The 21,851-nt window shown below is 30.3% G+C and overlaps 1 protein-coding gene across 1 annotated transcript; it reads right to left on the bottom strand.

Annotated features, from left to right (window-relative positions):
• Positions 1-3,207: 3,207 nt before the first annotated feature.
• On the bottom strand, positions 3,208-19,901 carry LOC145332648 (uncharacterized). Its single transcript, XM_080177659.1, has 11 exons — positions 19,581-19,901; positions 11,303-11,452; positions 9,471-9,580; positions 7,325-7,430; positions 6,691-6,806; positions 6,405-6,464; positions 5,744-5,879; positions 4,444-4,642; positions 4,102-4,162; positions 3,805-3,938; positions 3,208-3,564 (listed from the first exon to the last, which is right to left on the bottom strand). The coding sequence occupies exons 1-11, from the start codon at positions 19,676-19,678 to the stop codon at positions 3,223-3,225; spliced, it is 1,512 nt and encodes a 503-aa protein (XP_080033785.1). The 5' UTR covers positions 19,679-19,901; the 3' UTR covers positions 3,208-3,222.
• Positions 19,902-21,851: the final 1,950 nt, after the last annotated feature.

Genomic DNA, 21,851 nt, shown 5'->3' with positions numbered 1-21,851 from the left:
TTAACATTCCCATCATTATGGAGTATAATTAACTATTAAAAATTCATGGAGGTCGGACTGCTTTTCAGGACGTTTTTGGCTATTTTTGTATCCTTTAAATTTCGGGTATAGTCCCTTTTGTGACATTGCCTCTTATGGTGCATTTCGTCGTATTTTCACAGTAGCTTTTCACCTATTTAATGCTCCTGCGGGGAAATCACCTGACCTAACTTAACCTAGAATAACCTATTAAAAGCTACTATCAAAATACGACGAAATGCCCCTTAAGAGGCGTTGCCACAAAAGAGACTATACCCCAAAGTTTTCCATATTTCTAATAGATTTTTATATCTGTAGATGAAAGGACAAGTATTTTTTAATAAAATATATATTTATTTCAACAGATGCTCTTTAAATCTACTTGTTTGTATTCTTATTAATGATTTTTTTTGCTTTGCTACTTAAAGATGTTGTCATCCTTGTTGTCATACAATAAAGAAATATTTAAAATCAGTTTTACATATTAGGTTAATTTTTGGTAAATCATTTCCAAAATGAGTGTTTTTATCTCCCCCCCCCAATTTTTTTTTAATTGGGTTATTCATCCTTCCTGCTGAGATTTTATAACATCCCATTCCACCCATAAAAAATGTTTTGTGGTGGGGGGGGGGGGAGGTTAATTTATCTTCTGTACTTTTTTTTTCAAAGATGCTTTCTATTTCCCTTCCCTTCGGTCATTGCAGGGTGGGGAGAAGGGATGGGGGAGAACAGATGGGAGGGGGGGGGGAAGAGATGTGGGATATAAATGGGAAACAGGGATGGGGAAGAAGGGATAAGAACTAGAAGGCCCATAATCATATAATCCCACCCCTTAAAACGCCCTTATTTAGATTAATATATATAATCGAAATGCCCCCCCCCCTAAAGCAAAGTGCCCCCCCGGGGCACTTTGATTTAGGGGGGGGCAAAATTTTACAAAATCTTCAAAATGCCCCCCCCCCTAGACAAAGTGCTTCGCACGCCACTGACTACAATGACATTCAAACGTTGTAAAGAAATGTCAAATGGCGAGCGTACCTAAATTAAAGAAATGTATTGCTTTTGCTGTTACTTTTTATGTCGTCGTTCTAAGACAATATTCTTAGAAACTTGTACAGAGATAAGCGACATACAATCTAAACAAATACAAAACTGTCCACAAGCATATAAGGTCATTAAACATATTTACATAATATTAAAGCTAGTCAAGCAGTCAGATTGTCGACTTATATATTCGCTGAATGGTTATGAGAATCTACACACATATTACATGTAAACTTTTGTAAAGTGTAAACACAAAATATAAATTTTCTTATATGTATGTTGCAAAATATTCAATTTTGATTCAGTTTTTGCAAACTTAGGAAATGGCAATATAAATTCTACAATATAATTATGTAAGGCTTTATGCATGGGAATCAAATTAAGGAAAATAATATAAATAGTTTAAGCTCTTATGTTATGTAAGGTTAAAACAAAGAGAATGCAAAAAATGTACCTATTGTTTAGACATAAATAAAGCAGTAAAACGTTTTCATTTTATTAAAGATAATTTCAAAAAGAATAACAAAAAAACAGTGGCCTGCGAACTGAAAGGGGCATTTGAGACAATTCTCACTGTCAAATTGATTATAAAACTGATAAAAAATTACATTCAAACTTTATTTTTGGTGTGCCTACAATTCTGCAATTTGTCATAACATTAAGAGTTTCATATTTGCATAAAATTGCACTATTAATCTATTATACAAAGTAGCTTGATGTCTGTCCGTCCGTCCGTCTGTCTGTCTGTCCGTCTGTCCCTTAAGATCTCGGTAACCACTGAACCGATCGGATTCTACTCTTCAGGGTATATACCTATTGGTCCTGTGGTGGTTTTAAGCTATTTTCTTGGGGGGTGGGAGTGGGACACCCCCAACCCCAAAAAATGAAACTTCCCACCCCTCAAAACAAAAACAAAAATTGGGGGGGAGAGTATAGTTCTGAGCACCAGAATTTTTTTTATTTTTTATTTTTTAAAAACTACCTCTTGGAGCAAAGCTCCTAGAGGCTAGGGGCGAAGCCGCTAGTGACATATATAGGAATAGATCTTTAATGATTCGGGTAAAACAAAAGGGAAGGGAAAAATGTGCAGTAGTAATAGTTTATTATTATAATTTAATAGAGAGATACATTTTACGGAAATGATAACACACGACCAACACTCTATGCGTATTAAAATTGCAAGTTTCCTTATATTCAGGGATACAAGGATTTAGCACTTATTCTCTTTAAATAAAATCTTTTAGGTCCGTTTAGTTAAAAATTAAATTAAATACAATGCCATAAATGATATTAATACATAGTCAAAACACTATCTTTTATTCTTTAGATGCTTTATACTCTGGCCAAAAAAGATAAAAATCTGCTTAAAGTAAAGGAATTTAAAATATTAGTACTTTGATACAAAGCAAAAGTTTTATTCTACTTGCGCAATTGGTTAAGAATTTAAGGTATTTGTTAATTGTATGTATTTATTTTATTTATTTCAACATAGACATGATACAAACAAAGACATTTTAGTCCATGAATGATACAACAACATTTAAAACAAAAAATATGTATAGTAAAGTTCACTAATCTTAAAATAAATTAGAGGCATATACAGCGCCGCAGACAGTACAATCTTACACGATTTTAATAAAGATAAATACTTACTTTAAATAGAGTAAGACAGGCCTATCTATCTACCTATAACTAATTAAGAAAAGCAAACAGAAATACGAAATTATTCTAGTTTTATAGTATCTGCGCTTCTTTAAATTATATTCTAAAGATACACGTACCTGTGATTTCTCGAAGATTCCTGACTGGCAGAATTATCAAATGCTTTGTTACAATCAAAAACTATTCTGTTTTCATGATCTTCTTTTCTAATATTTTCATCAAATGCTTTGTTCAAATTGGTTTTCGTATTAGATGCTTTGGTATCACCTGTAATTCGATATAATGGATAGATTTACAAAGAACGTTCAAGTGAATTTGTCTTATGGGGGGCGGGGGGCGTTGTAAATACCCCTCAAAATATCTTGCACACCAAAAAAAGCTTAAACCCACCAAAAAATCCCATAAAAAGGACTCAACAAGACAAAAAATTGCTATTAAAGCCAAACAAACAACAATTTAAAGGTTCTAAATTCAAAATATTTGTAATTAAAATTCTTTTCATATTACATTAGAATTAGATTTGAGAGAATAAACCAAATTAACTATCCATAAAATCCTGCCTGTTCTAGTATCTGAACTATCATCCATTTTAAAATGCAAAATATCTGAATTGTCATTATCCATATCACTGTGTATTACTCTGTCTATATTAACAATAATTGCATGATCAGTTGTGGATATATTTTTATCATCATTCATTGGAATGTTTGAGGGATTTTTGGACAAATCAGTCCCCGGATTTTTATGAGTACTAATTTCTAAAACATGAACACTTTGGTTTGTTTTATTCAGTTTATTATCTTCGCTGCCCTTCAGAGCGTCTTGTTTCTTTGATAAAACCTTAAAATATGAACATCCAAATAAATTGTTTTTATATAAATTTAAAACTATAGTCTGAAAATGTTTAAAATTAACGGAGCTTTAAACAGAAATATGCCACATATAGAAAACGTAAAATAGTAATAACACAAGAATCCAAACTCAAGTCTGATTCTTGAAATTCTGTCTTTTTCATATATTAGTTAATCAAGGTGGAATGTAGCCCATGTTAATTTCCCTTCTAATTAAATGTATCTTAACCTGTGTTAGTTTATTTTGAAGACCAGACTGTTTACTGTGCTGTGAGACCAATTTTTGAGTCTCCATAAGACATGGACTAGATGCAGTTTTCCTCAAAGTCCTGCTAGAGGGCTCTGTCCGTTGTTGCCGTGAATCTAAATTAATAAAAAGATGATTGTCGTTGATATTGGATTATCGTTAAACTAAAAAATTGTTTTTTTCTTGATACCCTTTTATTCCAAAACCTGATTACTTTCTAACCAATAACATAGTCGGATTGCTCTGTCATTGTTTTTCTATTATAATTTCTATAATTACCTTGAAATCCAATCCTCCAGGGCAATTTAGATTCAAAATGAGAGTTGCGCGCCTGATTTCCCTAAAAATAAAATTTCTAACATAAAGTCAACATTTCAAGTTTCTGGTAGATATTGTCTTTAATTGTTGTAGGGGATCTGCTTTTATTTGCTATTAAATCCTATTATTTAAAGTGGTAAGATTTTTTTCTTTAGCGAAAGGTGTTTCTTTTTTAGAGTAAAACTTCTTATAGGTCAATGGAATCTTGAATGAAACTAATTTGAGGAATTGTTTCTCCACCCTCCCAAGATAATTCGTAACTTCAATAAATTACGTAGCCGATAGTTAAATCAAAATGTCAACCTGAATCTTTTTAATTCTATCTTTTAGCAAAGTAGGTTCTGCATACTGTTTCCCGGTTTGTCCTACTACAGGCTGGTTTTGTTGGCTGTTGGGATGTCCAACTGTTGGCAGGGACTGCTGGCTTCCAGGTGGACGTTTTACAGGCTGTGCTCTTGTCAGGGAAGCACTCTTATTTCGTAGCTCTTCTTCAGCTAAACGTCTGAAAACAAGAAAGTTTACTTTAAGAAATGGAAATAGAAATATGACAGAGATAGTACAAATCTGTTTGTATAACAAAGTGTACCATAATCTAAAAATATAAAGTTACATGGTTCAATTTAAAAAATACCAACATACGCTAAAACTTTAAATTGCATTTTATTTTTTTGCAAAAAGGGTACTCTTTAAGTCGGTTGTTTTATAATGTTACAAGTAGCTGCGCCCCTAGCGTATAGGGGCTCTGTATTAGAAGATTTTAAAAACCATAAAAAGACTTTGCTATAGAAAAGAGCCTAAAACCATCCAAAGAACTGAAGTGGAGTTTCACTAGAAGTAAAAATTAAATCTGTTCATTACATATAGAATTCTTAAGCTTCGGCCAAAAGTCTTACTTTTTTATATTATGTTATTGACAAGCAGTCGTTGTCTTGTCTCATTTCCCTTTTGTTTGTTTCAATGCAATCGTGGTATATCTTTAATTTTCAGTGACATGTTTATTGTTTACAAATGGCTTCGCCAACGGCATCTAGGGGCTACGTAATAAAAGTGTCAGTGTGCTATAGAAAATAGATTCTAAACTAATCTAAGTTTTTATTTATAATACATTCGCTATAATGGGAATACGCATTATTGTTTTTACTTGTTTGTTTTAAAAACTGATACACTTTCTAAAAGTATGGAACCCTTCTCTATTGGAAAAATATGGTATTACATCCAAAATCTATTTTCAAATAGCACAATGCTAGGCTTTTCAGCAATACACACTGGGGCAGAGACGAAGCAAAATTCCATATGCGCGCAGGGGTATGCAGATTATTTATTTTTCAACGGATATACTCTATAAGGCAGAATAAAAGCTTTTAAAGGATGTATATCAAAATAAAAATATCGCGGGTACAAAAAAAATCATTTTAAGAAGACAAAGAAAGTCGCTCAATTTGATGTCATAAAATGAGGGATTATCCATCTCTTTTTGGGGGTTTTCTTTCCCACTCCTCGTTTAATCATCCCTCATTTTTTTATGACGTCAGAATTTTTTTTGAGCGACTATCTTCGTCTTTCATTTTAAATAAAATCATAGTACACAAGTATTACTATTTACCTTTCATAAGAAGAACTTCTTGATCGAACAGAAAGATTTGCTAATGACCCTCCAGTAGAATCTGGCAGATCTGTACAGCTTGTCCTAGCTGTTCCAGGTATAACTCCAGTGTATCCATGTAAACCATCTTCGCCTGGATTTAATGCATAAGTATTTTTTCAAACAAATAATTGTTTATATAAAAAGCAAGCCCAGGAATATTAATTGAGTTATAAAATTAATTGCATAATGTTTGAATATTTGATCAGCTTTTACCCTTCTTTAAACTCTATAAACTCCTAAATACAGATTTATTAAATCTTTCTTTTGGAACTGATTAAAAACACAATTTGTTTAGCATTATTCTACCTAAAAATTCTACTTGCCAAACAGAATATTATTTTTTAAAAGTTTAAATGCGAAGCTTTTCTATAATTATGGTCGGTCCGTCCGTAACGGTTAATCTACAAAATTACTTACAATTTTGTTTAAATTTTATGCAAGTTTATTGTATATTCTGCTTATTAAGTTTTGACACTCTACAAGTGTTAATGTTCGTATGTTCTAACGTTTCAGAGTTTCGCTTTTATGAATTTTTTGTTATGATACAAATTGATCGCCATTTTTTAGAATTTGTTTTTGTACAACATAGTTAGTATTAAATGAATAATTTGCATCCCTGCAGGGTTTATGGTTCGCCTAGGGGACAGAGATAGTGCACTCGTAGACCAACTTGCACGTCCTGAGTTAAAAAGTTATATGGTTAAATTTAATTTAGGATCATATTTGGAATATTTTGATTTATTTTGAAAACAAGGAAAAACTTTAGTTTGATGTAGAAATTATAACATTTTAGCTTAGCTTAAAAATTTCTATTAGAAAAACAAAAAAATCCTAACCTACAAAAATCTAAATTTTATTTGAAAAATTTTAAATTATTTGTTTAGCTATTTATATATAATCTTTGCCTGAAGGTATGGAGTATGAAGACTGTTGAGTTCTGTAAGGTGGAGAAAGAGGAGGTTGATAACATCGACTAGGAGAGGTAGAACAATTAGGTATACCTCCAAAACTTGGTGGTCTTCTAAAAAAAGGCCACCTTATTATTTTTGTAATTACTGAAGAGTTTAATGTTGAGTGTGATAATTATATTTTTTTACATACGAGGCCATTAATCTTTTTAGAAATATTTTTCCAATCCTCTCTCTTTGACGTTAGCAAAACCTAATTAATAAGTTAGACATTGATTAAAGTTTTTCTTTTCAAATTGGCGAATATTTTTTTCTATATATTCAAAGATAAAAAGAAGGATGTGAAAAAACGTCAATTAATAATGATAATAAATGTGATTATATACTGGGAGAAATCGAAGAAATCAACCCCCTTCCCCACTTCCAGGCTTATTTTTGAGGAAAATTTTAATTTAGGAGGAGGTATTTTAAACCATATAAGAAATATCAATATATGTCAACTGGATATTAAAATCTTTGCAACTTTGCTTTTAAATATTTTGACTATAAAATTCAATTTATTTCCAAGCAAGAGGGAGGGGTATCTGTGCTCGACTTGGCACTTTGAGAGAAACCTGTAAAAATTGTAAACCTGGATGGAGAAATAGACAGTTGTTCTGTAGAGTTCCTGGTCAGAGTTGAGGTCGGGGAAAGAGATTCAGGGCTACGATATCTACCACTTGATATTGATCCTTGACCTGAAAATTTATATGTTTAATTTTTCAGTTTTCAGCAACAGCAATAGTTTTTCTAGTAGCGAAGCTTCACTTTAATTCACTTTGTCTTTTCCGTCAGTCCATTTCCGTCAGCGATTTTCTCGGCTATATAAACGGCATTTTTTTAATTAACAGATTTAGTCTTTAATGCAAATATTTAGCAATCCTAAATAAAAGGAAAGATGCCTTTCCTTAAGTTATTTTTGTAAGAAACGAACTCATTAACCGCTAAACTATTATGGCTCCCCCGTCCCATATTTATCTTTTAAAATATACATATTTTCTATTCGCTCTGAATGAATGTGTGAGTACATATTTTACGCAAATTCTTTCAGATTTTTTTATGAAATTTAATCAAAATGACACTCTTCTTATATAGACTTCACTTATTTGATCAACTAATCAGAATTGGACATTGTAACAATATATTTAAGACATACTTAGCGGCTTGCCCCAAGAAGTTTGATCATTTTAATTTTGTAAAGAAGAAGAAAAATTTGTTAAAAAATTTAGTCAACCACACTATTTTAATTTGAGTTTAAAAAAAGAAGAAATAATTGGGGGGTGGGGTATTTTTAATTTTTTTGAGGGGGTTAGGGGTGTCCTACCCCCCCCCCCCCAAGAAAATAGTTATAAACCTTCCCGGGACACTTGAGAAGCTACCCTGTTAAGGAGAACCCAATCGGTTCAGCGGTTAGCGAGATCGTTCGCTACAAACAGACAAATAGACAGACAGACATCGTTCTACTTTGTATTATAGATATAAAATAGCTTTATAAGAGAAATTCAAATCTTGTCAAACAAATATCTTAAACTAATATTTTGATAAAGGTTTTTACAAGGTGTAGTTAGATGGATAATATATTAGATTAGAATTTGTATTCTTGGGTGTATTACGCATATACATGATGAAGAAAAACAATAATATATACAGTCAACTTCAATTATATTTTTTTATATGATGATTTGGATAAATTTTCTTTCCAAATGGCAGTTTCCAATAGGTAGTAAGTATGCAGTAATGTGCATTCACACATTGTTATAAGTAAACAAAAATAGATTTCTTGAAATCAGATAATTAATTTACTTTAAGAGGTTTTTGAAATGTGTTTTAATCAATAGATATAAAATATTGAACAAAATCGTATGATCTGATTATTTATCAAAATTGTACATGTGTCAAAAATAATGAAATGTCAATCTAGAATCCAAGTAAAAATTTACAAATGTCTGCGAAAAATATTCGAAATTAAAAAAAATTTAAGTTCATATTTATAAGTTTCAATAAGTTTTCCAAGGATGTAAAAATTCACAAATGTGTCTGAAAGTGTTGACATTATTCATAAAGTGAAATCGAGAAAGCTATATTATCAATTGTATTCAAAATTTAACAAGGAAGATAACATCAATAAAAGAATGCCTCTGAATTCAATAAACGAACATATAAACTTAATAAGCATAATATTAATGTAAAGTTATACACAAAATGATATATAAATTTTGAGCAATACTGCGTAAAAATAGGATTTTGTTTACGGACATACTTACATTTTTATGACTTGATAATGCTTTAGATGCTTCGCTTTAATTATCTACCGTGTTGTCCTGGGAATCACTATTCCAAAAATCAGATGAATAGGGTCATTATATTATACAAAAAAGGGTGGCAAAAAAGTTTAAATGAACTTGTTTTTAATGTACAAACGGACTTTCTGGTAACGATTATAGAGTTGCTTTGCTTTCCAAATAATTCTGTTACAGGAATTATCATCCAAAGTTTGAAAACAATAGGACAATTCTAACGTCCTAAAATTGAAATTAACGAGAAGTGCTAACCGAGACGGACGTACATAAAAACAAGATGATGAATAACAACATACTTGCATTTTGAGACTTTATTATAGAGATGCCTGGCTTAACACATAATTTCTAATTGTCCTAAAAATCATGATAAAATTCAGTAAATAGGATAATTGTATCATAACAAAAAGTCTAACAGCTCTTCTGCTAAAATACCCATACCTGGTGGAAAACCGCCACCTCCACTTGATTTAAATACCAAAGATTGAGACTTGGTCAAACAAAATCTGCCACGAGTAGATACTGCCTCTAAACCACCAATTATACCAGATCTGGAAAAAAAATATGGACATATAAAATTTGTTTTTAAATAGATTATTATTTATCCTAAAAATGACTCACATATTGGACTTTAAAATCATTTCAAATACATAAAATAAGAAATTCCAAAATATTCACAGACTATGATATCAGCAATAGAGATATTAGGAATTAGAGAATGAATTAAGTAAAAGTTATTTTACAATTATTTTGAAACTCTTTTAACCCTCTATTTCTATTTAACAATTTATCAACTAAAAGCATTCACAAAAAATAAGAAATATTTCAATTTATGAATTCAAACTGAGGTCATGTTATTATATGTATCTATTTATTATGTAAAAGAATGTTATACCTTAAGAGATATACATTAAGTGTAATGCATATAACTCTTCTAAGAAATTTAACTCCTCTATTAATCATAACTTTTTAAATCAACAAATTTTCAAATAAAATATTCAAATGTTTTTCTTACATCTCAAATATAAATTTTAAAATTTATATAACTCCTAAAATGGAACTTAAATCAATTTTAAATTCAAACTGATAGAATCAAATTACATATGTAAAAGTACTTGTTATTAAATTTAGAAAATAACACTTTTAAATAAACAAGGGTAATAATGTATATAAAAACATAAAGCGATAGCACCTCTTAATACTAATACTTCAAAATTAAGGCAAAATTTAAATGTAAACTTGACATATTAGCTTTAAAACAGGATGTTCATAATCGACGTACTTTTCTATTTATATGAGGCTTTGCTTGCTACTATTGGTGCCCAGTCTTCTTAGTTATCACCATTTCAAAGGGATTCAAGAGTCATATCAAATAATAGTGTCAAAATATCTAAAAAGTTAAGACGTCTAAAAATGGCCAGTTTATTTTTACCAAGAAATATTAGATTGCCTGCTAATTAAAAGAAATATCCGGGACGGACTAACGTATTAAAGAATTAAGTGTAAATATTAAATTGACATAAAAAAATCACAACTTAATATATAATATTTCACAGTTTTTCATGGTTTTAAAATTGTTTATGCGGTTTATTAATAAAAATTTAGATTGCAGATTTTAGAATAATATTAAACTTTTTATACTTTACGTATTCAAATAAATATGTTACATAAAGGCTTGATTTCTAAAAAAGAAATGACAAACACAAGTAAGTTGGCAACTCACTATAACTTTTTCAATCAAAACATATTATTGTTTCTTGTCATTGTATATGTTCATTGTTTACCTTTCTTTATTGATATACTAGAGGCTGCGCTCTATAGTCGAAGGAATAACCGATAAAGAAGAGCAGAAAAACAGCTTAAAACCATACCCAGACCTATTTATAAAAATAAAATAGCCTAAAACCATCTCAGGGCCTATACTAGGCTTTCCTCTAAAGTAGAACTGTATCGGTTCAGTGGTTAGCGAGATCCTTCGCTACAAACAAAAAAGCTTAGTACTTTATATTATAGGATTGTTTACTCTTAAGAATAAACTTCCCTATCCGTTAAAGAGGAGGAATCTTTTTAAAATTTAGTGATTTGTTTGATCCTAAATTAATTTACAACTCATTGTTGGCAGATTTTTAATTCATGGATCATTAGACAAGAATATTTTTAAACAAATAGGAAGACTATTACTTTGAAAATTTCCAAATATTATAATCTAATAATCAAACATTGTCGTTCAGTCGAAATATAGTCGATATATTTTTTATGAATGTTTAAATTACCTTCTGGGGCTAGAACCACTACTGCTTCTTGATGCACCAGCCTGTTGTCCTTCCTTTGCTCCCGATTGATCCTGTATTCTGGAACTGCATCCAGGCCTGGATCCCAAGGATTGAGTGTTTCCGGATCCAGCTTGGTCCGTGCGGACAATTCTGAAATTGATATCATTTTGTTAGCAGTATAAATAAAAGCTCAATTAAATCTATATTTTTTTAAGTAAAGAGAAGACATATGGATATGTAATTGTAAATGTATGCTATTTTTAGCCTAAAATAAACTAAAAGCCAGGCCATCCTTTAAGAGGAAATTTTAAAAAGTTTAGATTTGTTGGCCAATTAAAAATTTCATTAAAAAAAATTAAATCATTTTTATCAAAAACCACTTAAATCATCTTTTTTAGAAAATCAAATCGTTTTAATATCGAATTTCGGCTGAAATAGAATTGGATTAATTATCTAGCGATACTTAATGTTTATCAAATAATCATAAAGTCTTAAAATAATCTAAAGAACAAACAGTCTTATTCCTAACAAAAATTAGGTTAAATTCTTTAACATATTTATTTGGGCATTAAAAATTTGTCAATCTTTAATATTAAAATCGTTGTTAATATGAAATCTATGAAATAAGTTGTTTTTATATGCTTTTCAAAATTTCTAGATGTTTTATTACAGAAGTTGATATCAAAGCAAGCGCAATTTTTCTTTCATTAATTTCTGCGCTAAACTTTGCATTGATACTTTGTTTATTTTTTAAAAATTGTTAAGCATTGCTTTCGTGGTTGTTACTATCCTTGTTTAGAACGAACGGCAGATAAATAATTTTTTTTTGGAAAAACAATTACTTATTTAATATTACAAAAAATGGAAAATACATATTATAGAAATTTACGTATAGCTCGTTGTGTGCTTGGATATCCGGTAAGAACTCGTAACAGCTATACAGATCGGTCCACTATTGTTAGGGTAAGCTTACAAATGGCTGAGACCAGGATTCAGGCTATTCAGCGGGACGGTAAACTTATCCTACTTTGGTTCAACTAGACATATCTGTAATAACACGCCAGCAATAAAAGCCTGTTAGCAACCCATTTTATTATTAATGTTGCGCAACTGACATTGCAGCAGTTATGACTCAGTGTTGAGCCAAGATTCTAGTCATCAACAGTTGTAATTAAATAGTAGATTCTGATACAGTAAATTATTAATAATATCTATTTAAACTTTTGTCTTTTATCTTTGAATGTTTGTGTAATGTGTAAGTATGTTTATTTTTGCACTGTTGTATGACGTTAAAAAGCAGTGCATTAAATATATATTTTTTTAAAACAAGAAAACACTAAGACAGGAGCGAAGAATGATTTGCTTATATAATATATATAGGAAATTATTGGTTTAAATATCTATTTACTTTATATCTCTCTATCCTTATATAAAAGTAACAGGATTTCTCATGTCTGTATGTATGTTCCGAAGGATCTCGCTAACATCTGAACCGATATGGTTCTCCCATACAGTGTAGTTTCTTAAAGGTTCTGAGAAGAGTAATATTTTTTGGGGGGTAGGGTACCACACATCACCCCCCCCCCCACCCCCATTGGAAGTCCATAGTCTCAACGGCTAAAGCGATATTTTAAAAAAATATTCTTTTTTTATTTATTTCTTCTAAAATACAGTTCTTTTAAAATTAATTAGCATAACCAACTTGAATTTTTTAATTATTTTACTTAAAATCTATAAGTTAGAGTAACTACGCTAACAATTACTTTCTGTGAAGTACAAAGCATAAACTTTGGCTTGACACTAAAAATCTTATTTTCTCTTTAAATATAATTTTTTGCAACTAAACATAACAAAGTGGGCAATTTTCATAAAATATTCTTATTGCATTTTGTGTTTTAATTATGAATTTGCTTAAACTTTTTTTCTTCTAAGATGCCTAACATCTTTATAGTCATATCCTACCTAAGCTCAGAATAATGAAAAAAATCTAGAAATTAGTTAAACAATTTTATAGGAAGATTAATATGAGTAAATGACAAGCTTATACCATGGTTTAGATTTTAAGAAATAAATAGACATGTATAGACAGGTGCTGCAAGGCACCCCCTAGCTTAGGAGATAGCGTATACAATACTCTATTAATCGACGATCTAACTTAATTCTCTTAAATTTGAACTAATTTTGTGGTAATTTAAGATTATCAATATTTATGTTTTATTTACTTAACATTTTAATTTATTTCTTAATTCACTAATATATCAACTAATAAATCAACAAAAATACACTTTATTATTTACATGACCGACAATCAACTGAAAAGAAATAACAATTAAAAAGCTCAGTGCGATTTGTATATAATAGATTTTAATTGATTAGATTGATTGGGCACTTAGGTTTCAAATGACTAGGTTAAAATATAATGTTCAATCCCACACAGCTTGCGGGAGACTAACTATCTAACGAAATAATCCAACCTTTCAGGCTCAGTCAATAAATTTCAATTATGCCACCCGTCATCTGCGATGCCTTACAAGACAACCACTAATCAACGGCCTAAGCCGCAGCCACCCCCAGCTATGAGGCTTTATACAAGCTGTAGCCGCAATAGCATATAACTGTTCAGTGTTCAGCCACCATAAAGCTAAACCGTTACAAGTTGCTATCAGCCGCAGCTACAGCCTCAGCAACCCTTACTCAACTGCATCAGCCGCGTCAGAAGATGCGGCTGCCAAACCCTACGTTTTTAGACAAGAAGGAAGAACTCGTTTAATCTAATTAACTATTACTTATGACAGCCAGTTTTTAAAAATGTTGTTCTGTCTCTTCAAGTGGACAGGAAAAATTTTAAGTTGCAAGGATTCTAATTATTGAAATCTGATTACTGCATGGGTTGTAAAATTTCGTGATCACTATTTATTTCAACACAATGACAGTGACTAGTTCCTGGGACAATTATTCTGACAGTAAAATAATAATTAGATATTTGTATATTTAATTTTCAATTGTATAAATTTATATTGCATTTTTCCTTCACATATAGCATTCCCCTATCTTTATCGAGGACATCTGAGTGTTTTTTGAAAATGATAAATTGAGGGATTTCAATGGTTTAAGTTGGATAAACACCCATTTAGCCCCCACCCCCCCTAATGCTCATTAAAACCTAAAAATTAGCATTTATATATAAAAAAAATATTTATTCGTATCACTATCTTTGGGTCTATATTGAAATACGCAAATACTAATTTGCTAAAAAAATCCAAAAGCAAAGGCGTTTCCTTTTGTCTGTCTGTGAAACTATATTTTTTTAAACATGGAGTAGTAATATCCGAATAAAATTATTTATGCTGATTAAAAATAACCCCCCTACAATAGTCTCTCACTCACTTCGTATTATAGTAATTTATAATTTATACGCAGTTCACTCCCTCTCTTCTACATCTTGTAATCACAGATAAAACATTGTCCTTCTTAATTTAAAAAAAAATAAGGGGTATCACCCCTTGTCTAAAGGGTCTTTACTTTTTAGATGCAGTGTTTTTAGAAAACCGTCGCATAGCAAATATGAATCTTCCCTGGGTTTACCAGTTTTGGATATCTTTTGCTTCAAGGAAAATCCCCTTACCACTTTCATTATAGGATGCAAAATTATCAAATTTCTATTTTAATCTTACTTAATTGGAAGTTTATTTTAAACTACATTTCTATTTATACTAGAATTGAATTTCATCATTGTTAAACACTTTGCTTTCAAAGTTGCAACATAAAAAAACCTTTTTTTTTCCATTTTGTCGTTTTAATGTGGACATTATTTATTTTTTAATATTATTGTGAACTAAAATGAATGGGCCTATTTCTCTTTTTTTTCCACAAAAGCATATATTCTCTACAAGCTTTCTATTTTGTGGGTTTAAATAATAAAAAAAGATACGATACAGGCAGCTAAATTAATCGTATTCAAAGTGATAAGTTAACATGGCAATTTACTAAGATTGGTTTATTCTCTATTTTCATATCCATGTAAATATGGTTTTGATCGACTAATAACATAACAGGTAAAAAAAGAGGGCACATTACTTTGACATTAACTAGAGGCAATTAAGGTAGGAGGGGGGAAAGTTGACCCCACCTCCATTTTTCATTTTAAGTTTTCAATTTCCCTACTTGTGTAGATGGTTATCCTTGTTTAATTTTTGCAAACCCAAATGTTTATGATCTCCACTAGCTCATAATTCTTTTTAATTCCCTTTTTCCTTTTTTTCTTAAAACAAATTTCATTTTTTTTGTTTGTTATAGATGATGTTTTTTAATTTTAAAAAGCGTAGCTTTTCTAAACTCAGGGTTGGTCCGTCTTCAACGGATGATTTATTTCCTTTTAAAAAAATATATTACATAATTAAACAATTTTAGAAAGATGAAGATTAGGCATGTTGTTAATGTTTGTTTAATTAACCCTTAACGGGTAAGATACATAACTGAGAGTTGGAATTTTTTGAATATCTCCATCCTGGCGGGCACAGGATGCCAGCAAACCTGACAGGGTCATCCAGGTAAAGTGCAAAATTATTTTTTGATTTAAACAAAAATTTTATTTTTCCAAAATACTAAATATCCTCTAGTAGTAAACCCTTATATAGAATATAGGTGTTCAAATCAATTTCAGGTTCCAAGTATGATCCTGCAGGTCCTGATCCTCCAGGTCTCCAGAAATCTTTAAAATCCTCCTGTGACCGTAATTTTTAACTTAGATACTTCAAATTTAAAACTTAAGCTTTTCTTACATGTCTACATAATGTATAAAAATTAAATAAAGATACGTCGCCGTTTTTCCGCCGATCGTTGACTGCGACGGCTGGCAGCTGCCAAGTACAGCTTCGGTCGCCGAAATTTATGTTTTGAGATTTCTAATATAAAATTTACATAGAGATAAACATTTCTGAAAAAAAATATTTTTAAAATATAGTCGAAAAATCATTATCTAACAGGGGACATGCACAAAATCATTAAGCCTTCTAGCTCTAATAGGATATGTAAACTGCTGATTAAGGTTTTTCAAAATTGATTAAGGTATTCTTAAATTTATATTTTTATGCTTTTTATCTTAAATATAAGTAATTGTGATATAAAAAATATTTCTTTATATAAGTTACTCAAAATTTGTATCTGTATTAATTTACACAGAAAATAATTCCAGGTAATCTCGACTCAAGTGTATCAAGGAATCTAAATCTTAAGGTTAGAAAATAGTTGAGGTTATATCAAAGTATGTGCAAACTCTAAATAAAAGGTAAAAAATATAATAGATTTGTAAAAGCTTTTTTCCTGAAAATTGATGGCATATCCAAACGCTTGAATAAATGTATTAAGACGCTTCTGTTAAAACATGAAAACCTGTAAGTCAAACCAGAATTGTAATATACATTTAATATATAAAACTAGTGGTTCCAAGAAACAGAGGGGTGGATAGTAATACTCTTTCAAGGGCAGAAAATAAGTTACCGAGATCTTTAGCTTCAGACAGATACACATCATTCTACTTAGAATTATAGATATGCTATGTAAAACAAGGTTTGTGAAGCATAACTTGGTGAAAGCTGCTATATTTTTTTCTGTCAATAGTAAGTGAGTTAAATTATGCAATAATTTTTCGCATTAAAAAAACTGTACTTTGTTTATTGGAATATGTCTTTAAACTCCTAAGAGACGAATTTTCTGATCTTCGGAGTTTAGTAAACAATTCTGTAATTGATTTGCTGACAAATGGTCTTGTAATTTTAAATTTTAACTTGTTTGTAAATAAATTCTTGCTGTAATAAAAGAAAAAGCGCGCAGTAGGAAAAGCCTGGAATGAGGTGTAATTTCTCAAAATGAAGTTTCTAATGAATTGTTCTCCCCTGCTCTATATATTTGATTACTTTTTTACTCACCCACAAACGTCAAACATAGACCAAAATAAAATATCAAAATCTTATTTGTTATAGAATTAAATAACTACTAGCGGTTACGCCCCTAGAGGCCTCTAGAGGTACTTGAGGTAGGTGGGGAAGTCGACGACCTCCCTCCCGCCCTTTTAAATTTCAGTTTCTAAAAAAAGTAAAAAAATATTGGGGAGGGGATTTTTTTCTAGAGCCTATTTCTCTTGGGAGGGTGTTGGTACCCTTTCAAAATTTAGAGATATATATACTACCCCGTCCCGTCCTAGAAAAATTTGTTAAAATTTTGGCCCTCAGCCAAAATATGGTTGATTTATTATTTAAAACTGCGATAGTACAAGCACTGCAAAGTTTTTAAAATCTACAAAAAAGACCTGTTTCTAACGCTTTTGTACCATCTCAATTTTAAAGATTTTTACAAAATTTCAACTCTAGTGTGTCAATATCAACCTGAAAAGTAGTGAAGCTCAAAATATATTGATAGAAATCTGGAAAAAATAATCTTTTGAGTATGTTAAAAAGACATAAAAGGAATAAATCACAAAACCTTTTAAAAATATATAATGTCGTTTAAGGCATTAAGCTAAATAGAAAAACGTAAAATCTAGGAATCGATCTAGCACCCCAACCAATAGCAAGTCTTTATTAAACTTAGTGAAAATATGTATAATGTTGATATAATTAATCCCTAACAATTTCCAGCTTTTCATCTTGAACAGAAGTCGAAAAAATCATGAAAACTTGAAAAACTAGGAATCGATCTAGCACCCCAACCAATTATCATAACTTAAAAAAACTTTATAGAAATGTGTAGAATTTTGACTTTATTAATCCCTAGAAATTTCAGCTTTTATCTGAAACAGGAATTTAGATAATGATGAAAACTTGAAAAACTAGGAATCGATCTAGCACCCCAATCAATATACAAATCTTAAGACAACTTAGTAAAAATATGTAGGATGCAAAATTATTTAATCCCTGAAAATCTCAGTTGTCTGATTTGAAAAGCAGTTGAGAAAATTACAAAAACAAAAAAGGTAGGAATCAATCTAGCACCCCAATTAACAAACAGATGGACAAAACAATGTATAGATTAGATGCAATTGCACATATATCATAGGAATCTTTACTAAAAATTTCAGCTGTCTATTTTTAATAGGAGCTGAGAAAACCATGTTTCCCCCACTTTGTCTCTAACAGACAGACAGACAGACGGACATTCCAAATTATATTGTAGCTTCAATACTAAAAAATAGGGGCTGTCTCAATTATAACATAACGAAGGTGTAGCAAGTAATCTTCCAAATTCAAATAATAAATACATAAATAATAGGGTTGGGCCTGAGAGATTAAAAAAAGCTTTATAACAGGTCTTTTTGCAGATTTTAAAAACTTTGCAGTTCTTGTACCATCGCAATTTTTGCATTAAAGAAAAAAACATTTTGCATGGGTCTTTTTTGCATAAATCAACTATATTTTGGGTGGGGGCCAAAATTTTAACAAAATTTTTCTAGGAAGGGACGGGGTAGTATATATTAAGAGATATAAGTTTTCCGGAATTGTAATGTAGGGAGTAGATTTGAAATCTGCATCAAATTTTAAGGATTTTTTATAAAATTCGTTTTTTGTAAAATTCTTTATCTAAAAGCAAAAATACATTTTAAGTTAATTAATTTTGACCAATAGGATAGGTGGATTTTAAACTACCTGCGCTCTAATTGGTTGAATGATGTACGACATCCAATCAGAGCGCAGATTTTTTAAATCCACCAATCACAGATGCCAAAATTAATTAACTTAATTTGTATTTCCGCTTTTAGATAAAGAATTATACAAAAACCGAATTTTATAAAAAATCCTTAAAATTTGATGCAGATTTCAAATCTACTCCCTACATTACAATTCCGGAAAACTTATATCTCTTAGTATATATATCTCTAAATTTTGAAAGAATACCAACACCCTCCCGAGAGAAATAGGCTCTAGAAAAAAAATCCCAAATTTTTAACAACATTTTTCTAGGACGGGACAAGGTAATATATACCTTCACAGGTCCTCTTAGAAGCTAAACTGTAAAGGAAGGCTATATCGGTTTAGCAGTCAGTGAGAACCGTCATAACACACAGACTGACAGACGCAGATCCTGTTACTTTTTTATAAGAATTCTGTACTTTTTCAAAATTCTATAAATATCATTTTACAAAAAAAAAGAATGACAATATCCACAAATGCGGAGCTTGACAATTCTTAGAAAGGGACAACCGAATATGTGGTAGCGTTTAACAAAAAATAAACTTACTCAATAAATAATAAAAGAGTTTTTATGCTAAAAAATATTTTCTTACCTAATATTAGACATAGAGGCATACTTGTTTTCTCTGACATCATTTCTTTTCACCACTCTTTCCGCATTTTCACTAGATTCCATTTTATTTTCTAACATTTTTCTTCTTCTTTTTTGTAGATTTTCTGTTAATTGAATTGATTGAAAGACATTAATTTATCACTGTATTAATCACCACTATGCATTTTATGCCCCGACCTTAATTGTTATATTACCTACCTATAAGACCTTTCTAACTGACCTGACCCTATTGCAAAATTTTTGTGTGGTGGACCAAACTTCTATGGATATTACTTCCCCTCAGCAAACCTAGGACATTTTTTCACCTGAAAGAAAACATATAAATATACGTATTACATTTGATTTCATAAAATATTTGTGAATTACATTTGACCTTATATTTTATTCATATTTCCATGAAATAAACAAAACATATAAGATTTAAAAATTTTTCATGATTTAAAAAAAAATATTATTATTAGAGTGGTCACTTTAGTCTTCACTATTAAAATGGAATGATAATTCTTTCTTGTCCTTAAATGATTTGTTTTAACCTAATTAGCAAATGTAAAGAGAGGGAGGGGGGAAGGACCTTCTGTCTTTTCACGATCTCTTTAAAGGCTGCTTCACCAATTCTTTTCAATGTGTATAATGCAGAAATAGTGTGACTTTCTCAGTTATTATTAAAGATAAACGACTGAATGTTTTTTGTAATTTCCCTCTTTCTAAATGCATTAAGAATGTATTTGATTCATCGTTCGTGCTCTGAAACAAATTTAAATTCTAAATGGGCATTTACTATAATACCTCCTTGGTTCGTTAGTTTATCTAAAACACTCTAAAATATTTTTTTATGGAGGTTGTCATCCTTGTATCATGATTGAACACTAGTTGGAATAGAACGCTAGCTATTGCAGAGGGAAACTATTTTTTTGACTTTACCAAGGCATTTGATAAATAAGATAAAAAATATCGCTCCTTGAGAAAAATAAACTTAAAATGTCTAAAAACAAATCGATTCACAAAAATAATGCATAAATATTAAGGACTATGATATTTTAACCCTTTTTACCAAATTTATACATTCTAAGTAATCTGAGAAAATCTTATATTATGGACATTATTTTCATATTTTTGCAAAGAGCAATTTTGCAATATCTTCAACCGCAGCCGCAGTTTATCACTTTTAACATTACTAGTGGTTGTCCCCCTAGCAGATAGAGGCTATGTATTTAAAGGAGAAAAAAATACCATCTTACGTCTTAAATATGAAATAAAATAGCGTAAAACCATCACGGGACATTTCTGAACCATACATGAAAAAGCGAACAATTATTTTAGTAGTTATTTTTATCTTAAGCTTCAGACAAAAACCCTTACTACTTTATATAATAGGATTTGGAGAGGGCTTGGGAGGCCAGGAAAATAATTTAATATCCCCACAAGACATTAATAAACTTCTCTAAAATGTAAAACAACTTAAGACCAGCAATTCCAAGATCTTTAAATTCGGAAGAAAAAATAGCTTACCAGCCTTCTCATGAAAATTTTTTAGGCCCAAGGATAAAGTTTGTATATAACAATATGTGCTCAGATTATTTTGTATTACCTAATCCCTGATCCCAATAGTACAAAGCTTGAAACCTTTCTACTTGATTCAATATAAGTTCAAATTTACATTTTAAATATTGTTTTCTTTTGAATTTTTAAATTACTTGATTAAATTTGATATGTTAAGTAAAAAAGTAATCTCGTATTTTTATATATTTGGAAAATAAAATTGTTTATTTAGGAATTGAATACCATATTACATGAAAGTGTAAATCCTCCTTCCTATATTTTAATAATTTTTAAAAAATCAATTGAAATATTTGAATGATAATTTAACCAATAACTGTCCATGCGTTTATCCCCCCCCCCCACACTCAACTTCTGGATACCTAACATATAAAAATATAAGTTAATTAATACCATGGTCAAGGTATGATTCTATATTCTTTTAGTTAAAAAATATATAAAATAAGACGCAAAAACAATAGTTGCTTTAAAATGGGCGATGGAAGCAAAGTATGCCTTTGACTGTCTTTTGGTCGGAAATTATTTATCAAACAAGTCAGCCACACAAAATATTTAACCATTTACCTCTATCAGAAGCTGAGATAAATTGGCAGCGTTACAAGAAACCTTAAAAAGAAAATTTGTGCATTACTACAGCTCTTTTAATGGTCAGAAATGTTAATAACATGGGACAACTGACTTTGTCTTGTCTACG

The sequence above is a fragment of the Acartia tonsa genome, chromosome 1, assembly GCF_053477335.1.
Source record: "Acartia tonsa isolate MP-2025a chromosome 1, ASM5347733v1, whole genome shotgun sequence".
Lineage (NCBI taxonomy): Eukaryota > Metazoa > Arthropoda > Copepoda > Calanoida > Acartiidae > Acartia > Acartia tonsa.
The sequence above is the reverse complement of the archived record's forward strand: the minus strand, read 5'-3'. Positions and strand labels throughout refer to the sequence as shown.

Excerpts from the sequence above, each read along its gene's own strand:
- LOC145332648 (XM_080177659.1), bottom strand. The coding sequence starts at position 19,678 with ATGTTAGAAAATAAAATGGAATCTAGTGAAAATGCGGAAAGAGTGGTG. Across the intron at positions 7,431-9,470 it reads AGGTGGCGGTTTTCCACCAG|GTCAAGGATCAATATCAAGT; the intron begins GTATGGGTATTT and ends ATAAATTTTCAG. Across the intron at positions 5,880-6,404 it reads TAGGCGAACCATAAACCCTG|CAGGCGAAGATGGTTTACAT; the intron begins CAGGGATGCAAA and ends ATGCATTAAATC.